Source organism: Xyrauchen texanus, chromosome 50 (genome assembly GCF_025860055.1).
Source record: "Xyrauchen texanus isolate HMW12.3.18 chromosome 50, RBS_HiC_50CHRs, whole genome shotgun sequence".
Lineage (NCBI taxonomy): Eukaryota > Metazoa > Chordata > Actinopteri > Cypriniformes > Catostomidae > Xyrauchen > Xyrauchen texanus.
In genome coordinates, this window is record NC_068325.1 from 19212658 (window position 1) to 19226092 (window position 13435).

Here is a 13435-nt window from a genome sequence, read left to right on the forward strand (position 1 = left end):
TTGTGAGGGGGAACAGAACTTATTGCGAGGGAACACAGAACTTATTGTGAGGGAACACAGAACTTATTGCGAGGGAACACAGAACTTATTGTGAGGAAACACAGAACTTATTGCGAGGGAACACAGAACTTATTGTGAGGGGGAACAGAACTTATTGCGAGGGGGAACAGAACTTATTGTGAGGGAACACAGAACTTATTGTGAAGGGGAACACAGAACTTATTGTGAGGGAACACAGAACTTATTGCGAGGGAACACAGAACTTATTGTGAGGGGGAACAGAACTTATTGTGAGGGGGAACAGAACTTATTGTGAGGGGGAACACAGAACTTATTGCGAGGGAACACAGAACTTATTGCGAGGGAACCCAAAATAATTGCGAGGGAACACAGAACTTATTGCGAGGGAACCCAAAATAATTACGAGGGAGCACAGAACTTATTGCGAGGGAACCCAAAATAATTGCGAGGGAACACAGAACTTATTGTGAGGGAACACAGAACTTATTGTGAGGGGGAACACAGAACTTATTGTGAGGGGGAACAGAACTTATTGTGAGGGGGAACACAGAACTTATTGTGAGGGGGAACACAGAACTTATTGTGAGGGAACACAGAACTTATTGTGAGGGGGAACAGAACTTATTGTGAGGGGGAACACAGAACTTATTGTGAGGGGGAACAGAACTTATTGTGAGGGGGAACACAGAACTTATTGTGAGGGGGAACACAGAACTTATTGTGAGGGAACACAGAACTTATTGTGAGGGGGAACAGAACTTATTGTGAGGGGGAACACAGAACTTATTGTGAGGGGGAACACAGAACTTATTGTGAGGGGGAACAGAACTTATTGTGAGGGGGAACACAGAACTTATTGTGAGGGGGAACACAGAACTTATTGTGAGGGAACACAGAACTTATTGTGAGGGGGAACACAGAACTTATTGTGAGGGAACCCAAAATAATTGAGAGGGAATGCAAAACTTGGTGTTAAGGAATGCAAACTATTACGAGGGAGAGCAAACATTTTTGTGAGGAAACATAAACTTTCTGTCCACTAAAGGTCTTTAAATTCTTTTAGGGACCTCTATACATTTCATGTCAGTTTTTGGCACATGAATTATTGTCAAATAGCTAAAACATTTTTTACATAAATTGTTACAGTTCATACATTGTATACAGTATATTAAATAAATAAATTTTATTTTCTGGGGTTTGTTGTTTTTTGTTTGTTTGTTTCATTACACAACCAGTAAAATTTCCAGAAATGTGATGTCACTTCTTAAATGTTTTGGTGAAGAACAAGTCTTGTAAATTATGTGACTTGAAGAGTCACTGGTTGTAAATATGAATGCATACGCATTTGTTAATGTGTGTGTGTGTGTGTGTGTGTGTGTGTGTGTGTGTGTGTGTGTGTGTGTGTGTGTGTGTGTGTGTGTGTGTGTGTGTAGGTTCAGTCTAGACACTACCGGCATTGACAGTGATGGAGAAAGAGATGTTCAGAGTCTGGTCACAAGTTCCCATTTACCCTCTTCCTCATTCTCCGAGAGCTCAGTTGAAGAGACACCCAACACCGTGGACAGTGAAAGCCCCAAAACACCAGTAACTATCACAAATCTGCATCTTAAAGGCATAGTGCCCAAAATGAAAATTCTGTCATCATTTACTCACCATCATGTCATTCCAAACCTGAATGCCTTTCTTTCTTCCACAAATTGAATTATGTAATCATGAGTAAATTATGACAGAATTATAATTTTGGGTTGAACTGTTCCTTTAACACAAACTTAAGACTGTAACATAAACTTGACTGTAATACTTAATTTGTTTAATAACCATTTTTTTCACATGGTTTGGTTTTAATGTCAGCAGCCACCCACATCAGGCAGGACGGTGTATTCCAGATCTGAGATTCTCGCCACCGATGAACAATCTCAAGCAGACAGAGTCTCGCGCATACTGGAAACTTCAAAGCAGGCTGCCAGAGAAGAAGGAGGTCAGTTCTGCAATTAGACAGAAAACTGAGATTTCAAAGGCACGGATTCACATGCCAAGTCAGTCCCAGGACCAAAAGACCAAAACAATATATTGACCACTAATGGATCCAAACAGGTGTAAAGCCAGAGCAAAAATACAATATTGTAATGAATGGTGTTTGTTAAGGGCAAGCAGCCCATATTACTATCACTCATATTCAAGATTAGGAATTTGAACAAACCCCTGACCTTAAGTATTAAACTGTGGGGCGTAACACGTCCCGCACCATTTGTGCTACAGAAATTAATCATACCTAAAATTGTGCGCCTTGTTGAAGAGAGGTGTGTTATTGCTTTTTTAATTTCCAATATTAAGTTGGAGACACAATTTTTGTGCTGACTAGGGATTCTAAGGGGTTGAGATTCAGGGTTTGGGGTTAGTATTAGGTTAGAGTAAGGGGTTGAGATTCAGGGTTTGGGGTTAGTATTAGGTTAGAGTAAGGGGTTGAGGTTCAGGGTTTGGGGTTAGTATTAGGTTAGAGTAAGGGGTTGAGGTTCATGGTTTGGGGTTAGTATTAGTTTACAGTAAGGGGTTGAGGTTTGGGGTTAGTATTAGTTTAGAGTAAGGGGTTGAGGTTCAGGGTTTGGGGTTAGTATTAGTTTAGAGTTAGGGGTTGAGGTTCAGGGTTTGGGGTTAGTATTAGGTTAGAGTAAGGGGTTGAGGTTCAGGGTTTGGGGTTAGTATTAGTTTAGAGTAAGGGGTTGAGGTTCAGGGTTTGGGGTTAGTATTAGTTTAGAGTAAGGGGTTGAGGTTTGGGGTTAGTATTAGTTTAGAGTAAGGGGTTGAGGTTCAGGGTTTGGGGTTAGTATTAGTTTAGAGTAAGGGGTTGAGGTTCAGGGTTTGGGGTTAGTATTAGTTTAGAGTAAGGGGTTGAGGTTCAGGGTTTGGGGTTAGTATTAGGTTAGAGTAAGGGGTTGAGGTTCAGGGTTTGGGGTTAGTATTAGTTTAGAGTAAGGGGTTGAGGTTCAGGGTTTGGGGTTAGTATTAGGTTAGAGTAAGGGGTTGAGGTTCAGGGTTTGGGGTTAGTATTAGGTTAGAGTAAGGGGTTGAGGTTCAGAGTTTGGGGTTAGTATTAGTTTAGAGTAAGGGGTTGAGGTTTGGGGTTAGTATTAGTTTAGAGTAAGGGGTTGAGGTTTGGGGTTAGTATTAGTTTAGAGTAAGGGTTGAGGTTCAGGGTTTGGGGTTAGTATTAGTTTAGAGTAAGGGGTTGAGATTCAGGGTTTGGGGTTAGTATTAGTTTAGAGTAAGGGGTTGAGGTTCAGGGTTTGGGGTTAGTATTAGTTTAGAGTAAGGGGTTGAGGTTTGGGGTTAGTATTAGTTTAGAGTAAGGGGTTGAGGTTCAGGGTTTGGGGTTAGTATTAGTTTAGAGTAAGAGGTTGAGGTTAGGGGTTAGTATTAGTTTAGAGTAAGGGGTTGAGGTTCAGGGTTTGGGGTTAGTATTAGGTTAGAGTAAGGGGTTGAGGTTCAGGGTTTGGGGTTAGTATTAGGTTAGAGTAAGGGGTTGAGGTCCAGGGTTTGGGGTTAGTATTAGGTTAGAGTAAGGGGTTGAGATTCAGGGTTTGGGGTTAGTATTAGGTTAGAGTAAGGGTTGAGATTCAGGGTTTGGGGTTAGTATTAGGTTAGAGTAAGGGTTGAGATTCAGGGTTTGGGGTTAGTATTAGGTTAGAGTAAGGGTTGAGATTCAGGGTTTGGGGTTAGTATTAGGTTAGAGTAAGGGTTGAGATTCAGGGTTTGGGGTTAGTATTAGGTTAGAGTAAGGGTTGAGATTCAGGGTTTGGGGTTAGTATTAGGTTAGAGTAAGGGTTGAGATTCAGGGTTTGGGGTTAGTATTAGTTTAGAGTAAGGGTTGAGGTCCAGGGTTTGGGGTTAGTATTAGGTTAGAGTAAGGGTTGAGGTCCAGGGTTTGGGGTTAGTATTAGGTTAGAGTAAGGGGTTGAGATTCAGGGTTTGGGGTTAGTATTAGGTTAGAGTAAGGGTTGAGATTCAGGGTTTGGGGTTAGTATTAGGTTAGAGTAAGGGGTTAAGGGGTCAGGTGTTAGTATTAAGTAAGAGTAAGTGGTAAGTGTTAGGTTAGAGTTATGGGTTAGTGTTTAGGGTAAGGGTTGGGTTAGTGGTAAGGTTAACGCTGTAAATACAGATGTAATGAAATGGAAGTACATTGTAATAACACATATGCACATAAGTAGTACATTGTATACAATTATTAAGTACATAGTATTTAGTATGTTTGCTAAAAAATAATTCCTGATTTTTTTTGTTGTTGTTGCTTTGTGATTCCAGAAGTGCAGGAGTCAGAAGAGGGGATTCAGTCTGTGGAGGGACAGTGTCATGTGTAAGTTTCCACAATTATGTAACCACACACCATAAAGCTGAAGAGTTATATAGCATCCTAATATTGAGTCAGTGAAGTTACGTATATAATTCTGAAGACTTACTGAAAAACTTCTGGATCTATCAAGATGACCATGTGCTGTTTGAATGGGAACTCTATAGTGTTACTCAGGGTTAAGGTCAAGGAAAGGTCATAGGGGAATTGTGTGGCCCTGTATATGTGAGCCGGGCAAAGTAGTGTTGTTTTGCTGTTGGTTTTATTTGGACAGCGGCCCGTACCATGTGCCCTCCTCTCTGCCGCACCTACTCAGGCTCGGTGTCTTGTTTGTCTTAGGCTGATGGTACAGAGACTTCTGCGAGAGCTTAAGCAGTATCATGGGTAAGTAAACAGAGTGTGAAGGAAGCCTGCCGCCCACCTGTCCTAACTAACACGAGCGGAATTGGCCTGCAGTGTGTTTACAGGGCCGAAAAGCAAAGCATTGTTTGTCACCTGGCTGTATTGAACTTGTCGTGTATGTTTGCATGTTTATGACATATTTTGAATCCTGGTGGGTTGTTTTGTTTTATCTCAAACTCATGCATGAAACCTGAATGTGCTTTTAACAAGGTCATGAAATGTTTGCATGATAACTGATCAAATGCTAGAGTACTGCTTACTGCGTAGTATACACTTTATACTGCATGCTATTGTTTTAAAGAGTTAAAACTGGGGCTGGGTATTGATACAGTTTTCCTGATACGATTCTGCTCTCGATTCGATATTGGTACATTTCTGTTACAATGTTCATTTTGCTTACATATGAAAGAGATGCTCTTTCAGCTAATGCTCTTATAAAGGAGCCTTCTAGGTACAACTCAAAAATATACATTTTACTAATAACATTTTATAATTGATTTTTCATCAAATTTGTCACATTTTAGCTTGTGAAAAACACTCAAATTCAGTCTATTCCATCCAGGGCTGTACTGGTAATCTGGTATACCATGCATTTTCCCAGTGGGCAGACGCACTTTGGGGTGATCAGGGGCAGACTGGCCATCGGGAGAACTGAGCGGGCTGGTGGGTTGGCCGCGAAACGAGCCGAATGGGCCGGGAAAACCTAAAATGAGCCGCTGCGTAATGCAGAACAAACCACAAAATGGCGACACGATATGCAGAAAAGGATAGCAAACCTACCCCCCCTGCCCCATGCTCAACAACTAACCTACCCTAACCTAATCCTAACCCTAATTGCATAGATCATTTTGCATATATATTTTGCTTACTTGCATAATTTTTTATTACAAGTTTTTACATTGACGTAGAACATGTGTAAAATCTGTACTGTCGCTTTAAGACTAGAGCATATAACAAGAGAAGACATGCTTGGTTTCTGTTGCGCATCCATGTATGATTAGAACTACATGTTTATTTGTTGTTACATTGTTGTCATATGACCTCACTACTGAACGTTGCATTTTTGGAATTTTGGAACTCCCAATTTGGAATTCCCAATTCCCACCACTTAGTAGGTCCTCATGATGGCGTGGTTATTCAAGGTAACCTCAATCCGGGTGGCGAAGGACAAGTCTCAGTTGCCTCCACGTCTGAGACCGTCAATCCGTGTATCTTAATCACGTGACTCGTTGTGCATGACACCGTGGAGACTCACAGCATGTGGAGGCTTATGCTACTCTCAACGATCCACACACAACTGACCACACGCCCCATTGAGAGCGAGAACCACTAATCACCACCACGCGGAGATTACCCCATGTGACTCTACCCTCCCTAGCAACCGGGCCAATTTGGTTGCTAAGGAGACCTGGCTGGAGTCACTCGGCTCACCCTGGATTCAAACTCGCGACTCCAGGGGTTGATAGTCAATTAATTTGTCACGTTGGAAAATAAAGGTCGATTCGAGCACTTTGCTTGGTGGGGTACGGTGTGTATGCTGCACATTTTGGCAAATGTTGTAGGTTATATGGATCCATTCGTGCAGTCACACTTTCTGTACATACTGCATACTACAAAAATAGTATTTTCATCATGGCCAGGTCTAAGCCAGAGTTCTGACATCCTGCTCCCTATCTGATGAAGAGACAACCACTTGCCCACCCTAAAGATCAAAATGCCCCCCAAAAATGGCATCTTAGTACTGGCCCTGATGCGCAGTATGGTAGAATGCCATTTCGAACATACATAGTGTTCTTGTATTAAGCATGCATTATTATACTGAATTAATTTAATCCTGATTTCTTTTAGAGTTAAGCGCAGAACTTCAAACACAGAAAGAAAAGTGTCGCCTGGGAATGTTACGTGGTATGAATTTCTCTCCAACGAGTAAGTCATTCGCCTTTTTTGTCTATTGAAATACGTTTAAGGGTGCTTTAAGCGATTTTAGCCATTTTGCTAACCTCCGGAATTTAACTTCAAAACCCCGCCCTCCAAAGACATGTCAGCCAACCTGATGTTAGCAAACCTGATCGCACAAACTGATTGATATGCAGAGAGTGTTTCTGCTTCTGGCTCGCCCAACTCGTTTGTGCTGTTTATGCACACTATCTAATCTTACAGCACCTTTAAACGATTATCATGTGCATTTGTAGTGGGTCTACTCTCATTCTGTAACAAACCTCTTAAATTTTCATTTGGATTGAATTGCATTTGTATAGAAATGACGAGGAAGAGGAGGGAAGGCCAGAGCGTCCGGAAAGAGGCATTAAAGTCAAGCGTACTCTCAGTTCACTGAGGAACCGAATGACCGGATCCTTCAACAAAGACAAAGTAATTAAACACACATGCACTGGCATCACTAATGCTCACGTCCAGTTCTGCAGAACATTGTTGCAAGTTCTGTGTCACAGAAACTTCCCCTTTTCTTGAATGTGTTGACATTCAATGCACCGCCTTTAGAAAAGAGCTAAAGTAAACGTACTTCATGCAAACTAGGGAGAAGTTGCAAACCTTTCTTTGAATCAGACAATGTGCCAATTGTTTATTATCATTTTTATTAAATAAGCAATTGTTTTTAACATTATACAATATGGCGGTCATTTTTAACATGAGCTGCTAACATTAGTTAAAGGAATATTCCGGGTTCAACACAAGTTAAGGTCAGTCGACAGCATTTGTGACATAATGTTGATCGCCACAAAACTCGTTCCTCCTTTTCTTTAAAAAGCACAATTCTGGGTTCCAGTGAGACACTTACAATGGAAGTCAATGGGGTTTAATCTGTAAACGTTATAAATACTCACTGTTTCAAAAGTATAGACACAAGACATAAAGGATATGTGTGTAAACATGATTTTACTTTGATAAATCTCTTACTAACCTCATCTGTGTTATAATCAAATTTACAACTTAATTGCCATGATGACATAATGTCAACAAACCCTAAAACAACTGTAAAAATGATGATTTAAACAACTTTACTGCTCAAATAATGCATGAGTTTTAACAGAGGAATTAATGTAAGTGCTTTTATAAAATTATAAGCTTCACATTTATGACTTTAAACCCTCCAAAACTTGGCCCCATTGACTTCCATTGTAAGTGTCTCACTGGAACCTCCATTTTTGCTTTTTTTAAAGAAATGGAGGGACGAGTCGAAATACATTTTTGCCACAAATGCTGTTGATTGACCTTAACTTGTACTGAACCCAGTTATAATGCAATATTTAAAATCTAACAATTAATAAAACATTTACACCATAAATTAATCTATTTTTATGCTAATTTCTACTTGTATAATGATGTATTTTTTACAGTAAAATTGTTTACAATACCTTTAATGTATAATGAACTAACAATGAACCATAGTTATATTTATAAATGAACATTAAAAGATTCATTTCTTCTAGTTTTTTGTTAGTTCGTGATATCTAATGCATTTGCTTAACAAACAGAAACTTGTTGTAAAGTATCACCAACATTTCTAATAATTTTTGATATATTACTAAAATTAAATCTCGCACATTTTTAATTTGTTTCAAATGTATGACTTGTGTAAATCTCACAAATAAATGTCCGTATATCACCCCAAAGTCTAAAGACAGAAAAAAGGAATAGAGAAATGAATATGGAGCCTAATTTTATGACCATTAAGATTTTTTCCATTATTTTATTAATTTCATCCCATTTTTGCCCATTTTGGCCCCAAATTCTTCTCTTAAAGCGCATAAAAAAAAATTATTATTAGTGCTATAATGTGAAAAATATCAGTTATTTAGACATTTTATATAATACAGTAATTTAGTTATTTATTTATTTATTTATTATAAGAGCCATGAACTTAAATAATGTTTAAAAAGCATTAAAATGCAATTTGTATATATACATATATATATATATATATATATATATATATATATATATATATATATATATTTATTTATTTTTATTATTATTATTTATTTAAATTATTTGTATTATATATTATTATATATATATATATATATATATATATATATATATATATATATATATATATATATATATATATATATATATATATATATATATATATATATATAAATTTATTTTTATTTATTTTTTATTATTATTATTTAAATTATTTGTATATATATATATATATATATATATATATATAGAGAGAGAGAGAGAGAGAGAGAGAGAGAATCGAGAGAGAGAGAGAGATAATCTATCTATCTATCTATCTATCTATATATATATATATATATATATATATATATATATATATATATATATATATAGTATATTGTGTCTAATTTTATTACATTAATATTTGCACATTGTGACATTATTTTCATTCAAATTAGCACATTTTGCCCCAAGATTTCTCTTAAATTGCATAATAAAAACAGTTATTGTTATTACTGCAATGCAAACAAATATCCATAATTTTTACTTAAATGCAATACAGTCGTGAAAATAATGTCTTAATTTGTTTGCATGAACCATGAACTTAATATTTAAAAACATCACAGGTCAGTCAAACAGTCAGAGCTCCTTTGTCTAAACGAAAGTATCAAGCTAACGCTTCATTTCTCTGATTTCTCATTTTTCAGGGTAAGACTCGTGAGAAAGAGCAACACAAAGAGAAAAGCAGAGAGAGGGAGAAAGAGTTCAAAGAGAGAGAGAAAGTGCGTCGCAGCAGTGTTAGCGGTCACCAGCTTGTGCGTGGCTCATTCTCCAGCTGGGCAACATGTTCACTGTGCAGTAAAACTCTGCAGAGGAAGCATGGCCTGCAGTGTTTGAGTGAGTAACACACCACTGCAAACACACACACAAACGCACACCTATGCATGCGCGCATGTCGCTCGCTACCCACGCCACACACACCATTCTGCTTTTACCACAGCAGTAAACCCCAACATCTCTCTCTCCAGTGCGGCTTTTGCATCTTTGATGCATTTTCAGAACATTATAAGGACTATATTCCCACGCTGCATTGAGAACGGACTGGAACTTCCCTTTTTACTTCATATTTTAAACTAGAATACGCATGCTAGTGGGAGGTTGTGACATCTTCTTTGAACTAGACAGTCAGCTAATTATATTACACTAAGAACAAGTGTGATTAAATAATCCCTATATATCAAAGAACCAATAACATATTTTGATAACACTTACGATACATTAATATACATTAGTTAATGCATTAAATATCATGAACTAACAATGAAGAACATTTATTCATCTTGGTTGATTTGTAAATATACTCATTCTTTGATAGTTCGTGTTTGTTTATCATGCATAAAACGTTTACTGTTAAATGTATCAGTATATTTATAAAAATATCATTTATTAAGATGTATAAATGCTGTATAAGTATTGTTCATTGTTAGTGTATATGAACTATTTATATATATTTATAAAAATTAAGTAGGCTATTTTTTGCAAGCCACAAATTTGTAAATTTAAGACTTGCTCTTATTTCTTATTTTTTTACGTGTCGAAAATCAATCAGATGTGTGATTTCTTTTTTTTTTGGTATAGCTAATAACGTTATCTCAGCTGTGAGATGTTCGTTCTCATGATGTTGCATTGTTCGGGCTTCAGTTGTTTTGCAACGAGCAGAAAAGTGCAGGTCTACTAACAGAGCTTGATTTTATCAGGTTACCGAGTAACTGAGCTCTTTATGTGGATGTTTGAATGGCATGTTCTTGTGACCTTTATAGAATATCCTCTTTTTCTTCATGTAATGAAACTGAGTGGGGCTGTCAAACTCACAAATTAGATACAGTAGGTACAGTTTTTTTCAAGACAAACTTTGAGTGTGGCTTGACAAAGCCTTGAATATATATAGATAGAAAGAAAGAAAGAAAGAAAGAAAGAAAGAAAGAAAGAAAGAAAGATGGATAGATGGATGATGATGATGATGATGGATGGATGGATGATGATGATGATGGATGGATGGATGGATGATGATGATGATGATAATGATGATGGATGGATGATGATGATGGATGATGATGGATGGATGGATGATGAGGATGATGGATAGATGGATGATGATGATGATGATGATGGATGGATGATGATGAGGATGATGGATAGATGGATGGATGATGATGGATGGATGATGATGATGATGACGATGAGGATGATGGATAGATGGATGGATGATGATGATGATGGATGGATGGATGATGATGAGGATGATGGATAGATGGATGGATGATGATGGATGGATGATGATGATGATGATGGATGGATGGATGATGATGATGAATGGATGATGATGATGATGATGATGAGGATGATGGATAGATGGATGGATGATGATGGATGGATGATGATGATGATGATGATGATGATGATGGATGATGATGATGATGATGATGGATGGATGGATGGATGGATGATGATGGATGATGATGATGGATGATGATGGATGGATGATGATGATGATGGATGATGATGGATGGATGGATGGATGGATGGATGATGATGGATGATGATGGATGGATGGATGATGATGGATGATGATGGATGGATGATGATGATGGATGATGATGGATGGATGATGATGATGGATGATGATGATGGATGGATGATGATGGATGATGATGGATGGATGATGATGATGGATGATGATGATGATGGATGGATGGATGGATGATGATGATGATGGATGGATGATGATGATGATGGATGGATGGATGGATGGATGATGATGATGATGATGATGATGATGATGGATGATGGATGGATGGATGGATGATGATGATGATGATAATGATGATGGATGGATAATGATGATGGATGGATGATGATGATGGATGATGATGGATGGATGGATGATGAGGATGATGGATAGATAGATGGATGATGATGATGATGATGATGATGATGATGGATGGATGATGATGAGGATGATGGATAGATGGATGGATGATGATGGATGGATGATGATGATGATGACGATGAGGATGATGGATAGATGGATGGATGATGATGATGGATGGATGGATGATGATGAGGATGATGGATAGATGGATGGATGATGATGGATGGATGATGATGATGATGATGGATGGATGGATGATGATGTTGAATGGATGATGATGATGATGATGAGGATGATGGATATATGGATGGATGATGATGGATGGATGATGATGATGATGGATGATGATGATGATGATGATGATGGATGGCTGGATGGATGGATGATGATGGATGATGATGGATGGATGATGATGATGGATGATGATGGATGGATGATGATGATGATGGATGATGATGGATGGATGGATGGATGGATGGATGGATGATGATGGATGATGATGGATGGATGGATGATGGATGATGATGGATGGATGATGATGATGGATGATGATGATGGATGATGATGATGGATGGATGATGATGGATGATGATGGATGGATGATGATGATGGATGATGATGGATGGATGGATGATGATGATGATGATGATGATGGATGGATGATGATGATGGATGGATGATGATGATGATGGATGATGATGGATAATGATGGATGGATGATGATGATGGATGATGATGATGGATGATGATGATGATGGATGGATGATGATGGATGGATGATGATGATGGATGGATGATGATGATGATGGATGGATGATGATGATGGATGGATGATGATGGATAATGATGGATGGATGATGATGATGGATGATGATGATGGATGATGAAGATGATGGATGGATGGATGATCATCAAAGCAGCTTTACGGAATATCAGCATTATCGTCTGTTAATGCTGATATTCTGTAAAGCTGCTTTGAAACGATGTGTGTTGTGAAAGGCGCTATACAAATAAAATTTGTATGGATGGATGGATGATGATGATGAATGGATGATGATGATGGATGGATGGATGACGATGATGATGGATGGATGGATGATGATGATGGATGGATGGATGGATGGATGGATGGATGATGATGATGATGGATGATGATGATGTTGATGGATGGATGGATGATGATGATGGATGGATGGATGGATGGATGATGATGATGATGGATGATGATGATGATGATGGATGGATGGATGGATGATGATGATGGATGGATGATGATGGATGGATGATGATGTTGAATGGATGATGATGATGATGAGGATGATGGATAGATGGATGGATGATGATGATGGATGGATGATGATGGATGGATGATGATGGATGGATGGATGGATGGATGATGATGATGATGATGATGGATGGATGGATGGATGATGATGGATGGATGGATGATGATGATGGATGGATGATGATGATGATGATGGATGGATGGATGATGATGATGATGGATGGATGATGAAGATGATGATGGATGGATGGATGATGGATGGATGGATGGATGATGATGGATGGATAGATATGTGATGATGATGATGATGATGGATGATGATGATGATGATGATGGATGGATGGATGATGATGATGGATGGATGATGGATGATGATGATGATGGATGGATAGATAGATATGTGATGATGATGATGATGGATGGATAGATAGATATGTGATGATGATGATGATGATGATGATGATGGATGATGATGATGGATGGATGATGATGGATGGACAGATAGATATGTGATGATGAT

General features: G+C 38.1%; 1 protein-coding gene across 3 annotated transcripts in view; it reads left to right on the forward strand.

Moving 5' to 3' along the window:
* LOC127641415 (rho guanine nucleotide exchange factor 18-like) overlaps window positions 1-13435 on the forward strand; it is a 60522-nt gene that overhangs the window by 14270 nt on the left and 32817 nt on the right. The window contains exons 4-10 of one of the 3 annotated variants that reach the window (XM_052124418.1): window positions 1455-1605; window positions 1873-1999; window positions 4321-4372; window positions 4706-4750; window positions 6617-6694; window positions 7027-7138; window positions 9406-9595. In XM_052124418.1, coding sequence (XP_051980378.1) covers window positions 1455-1605; window positions 1873-1999; window positions 4321-4372; window positions 4706-4750; window positions 6617-6694; window positions 7027-7138; window positions 9406-9595 — 755 coding nt within the window. The remainder of the gene's footprint in view (window positions 1-1454; window positions 1606-1872; window positions 2000-4320; window positions 4373-4705; window positions 4751-6616; window positions 6695-7026; window positions 7139-9405; window positions 9596-13435) is intronic. The other 2 variants (XM_052124419.1, XM_052124420.1) reach the window with 2 other exon arrangements.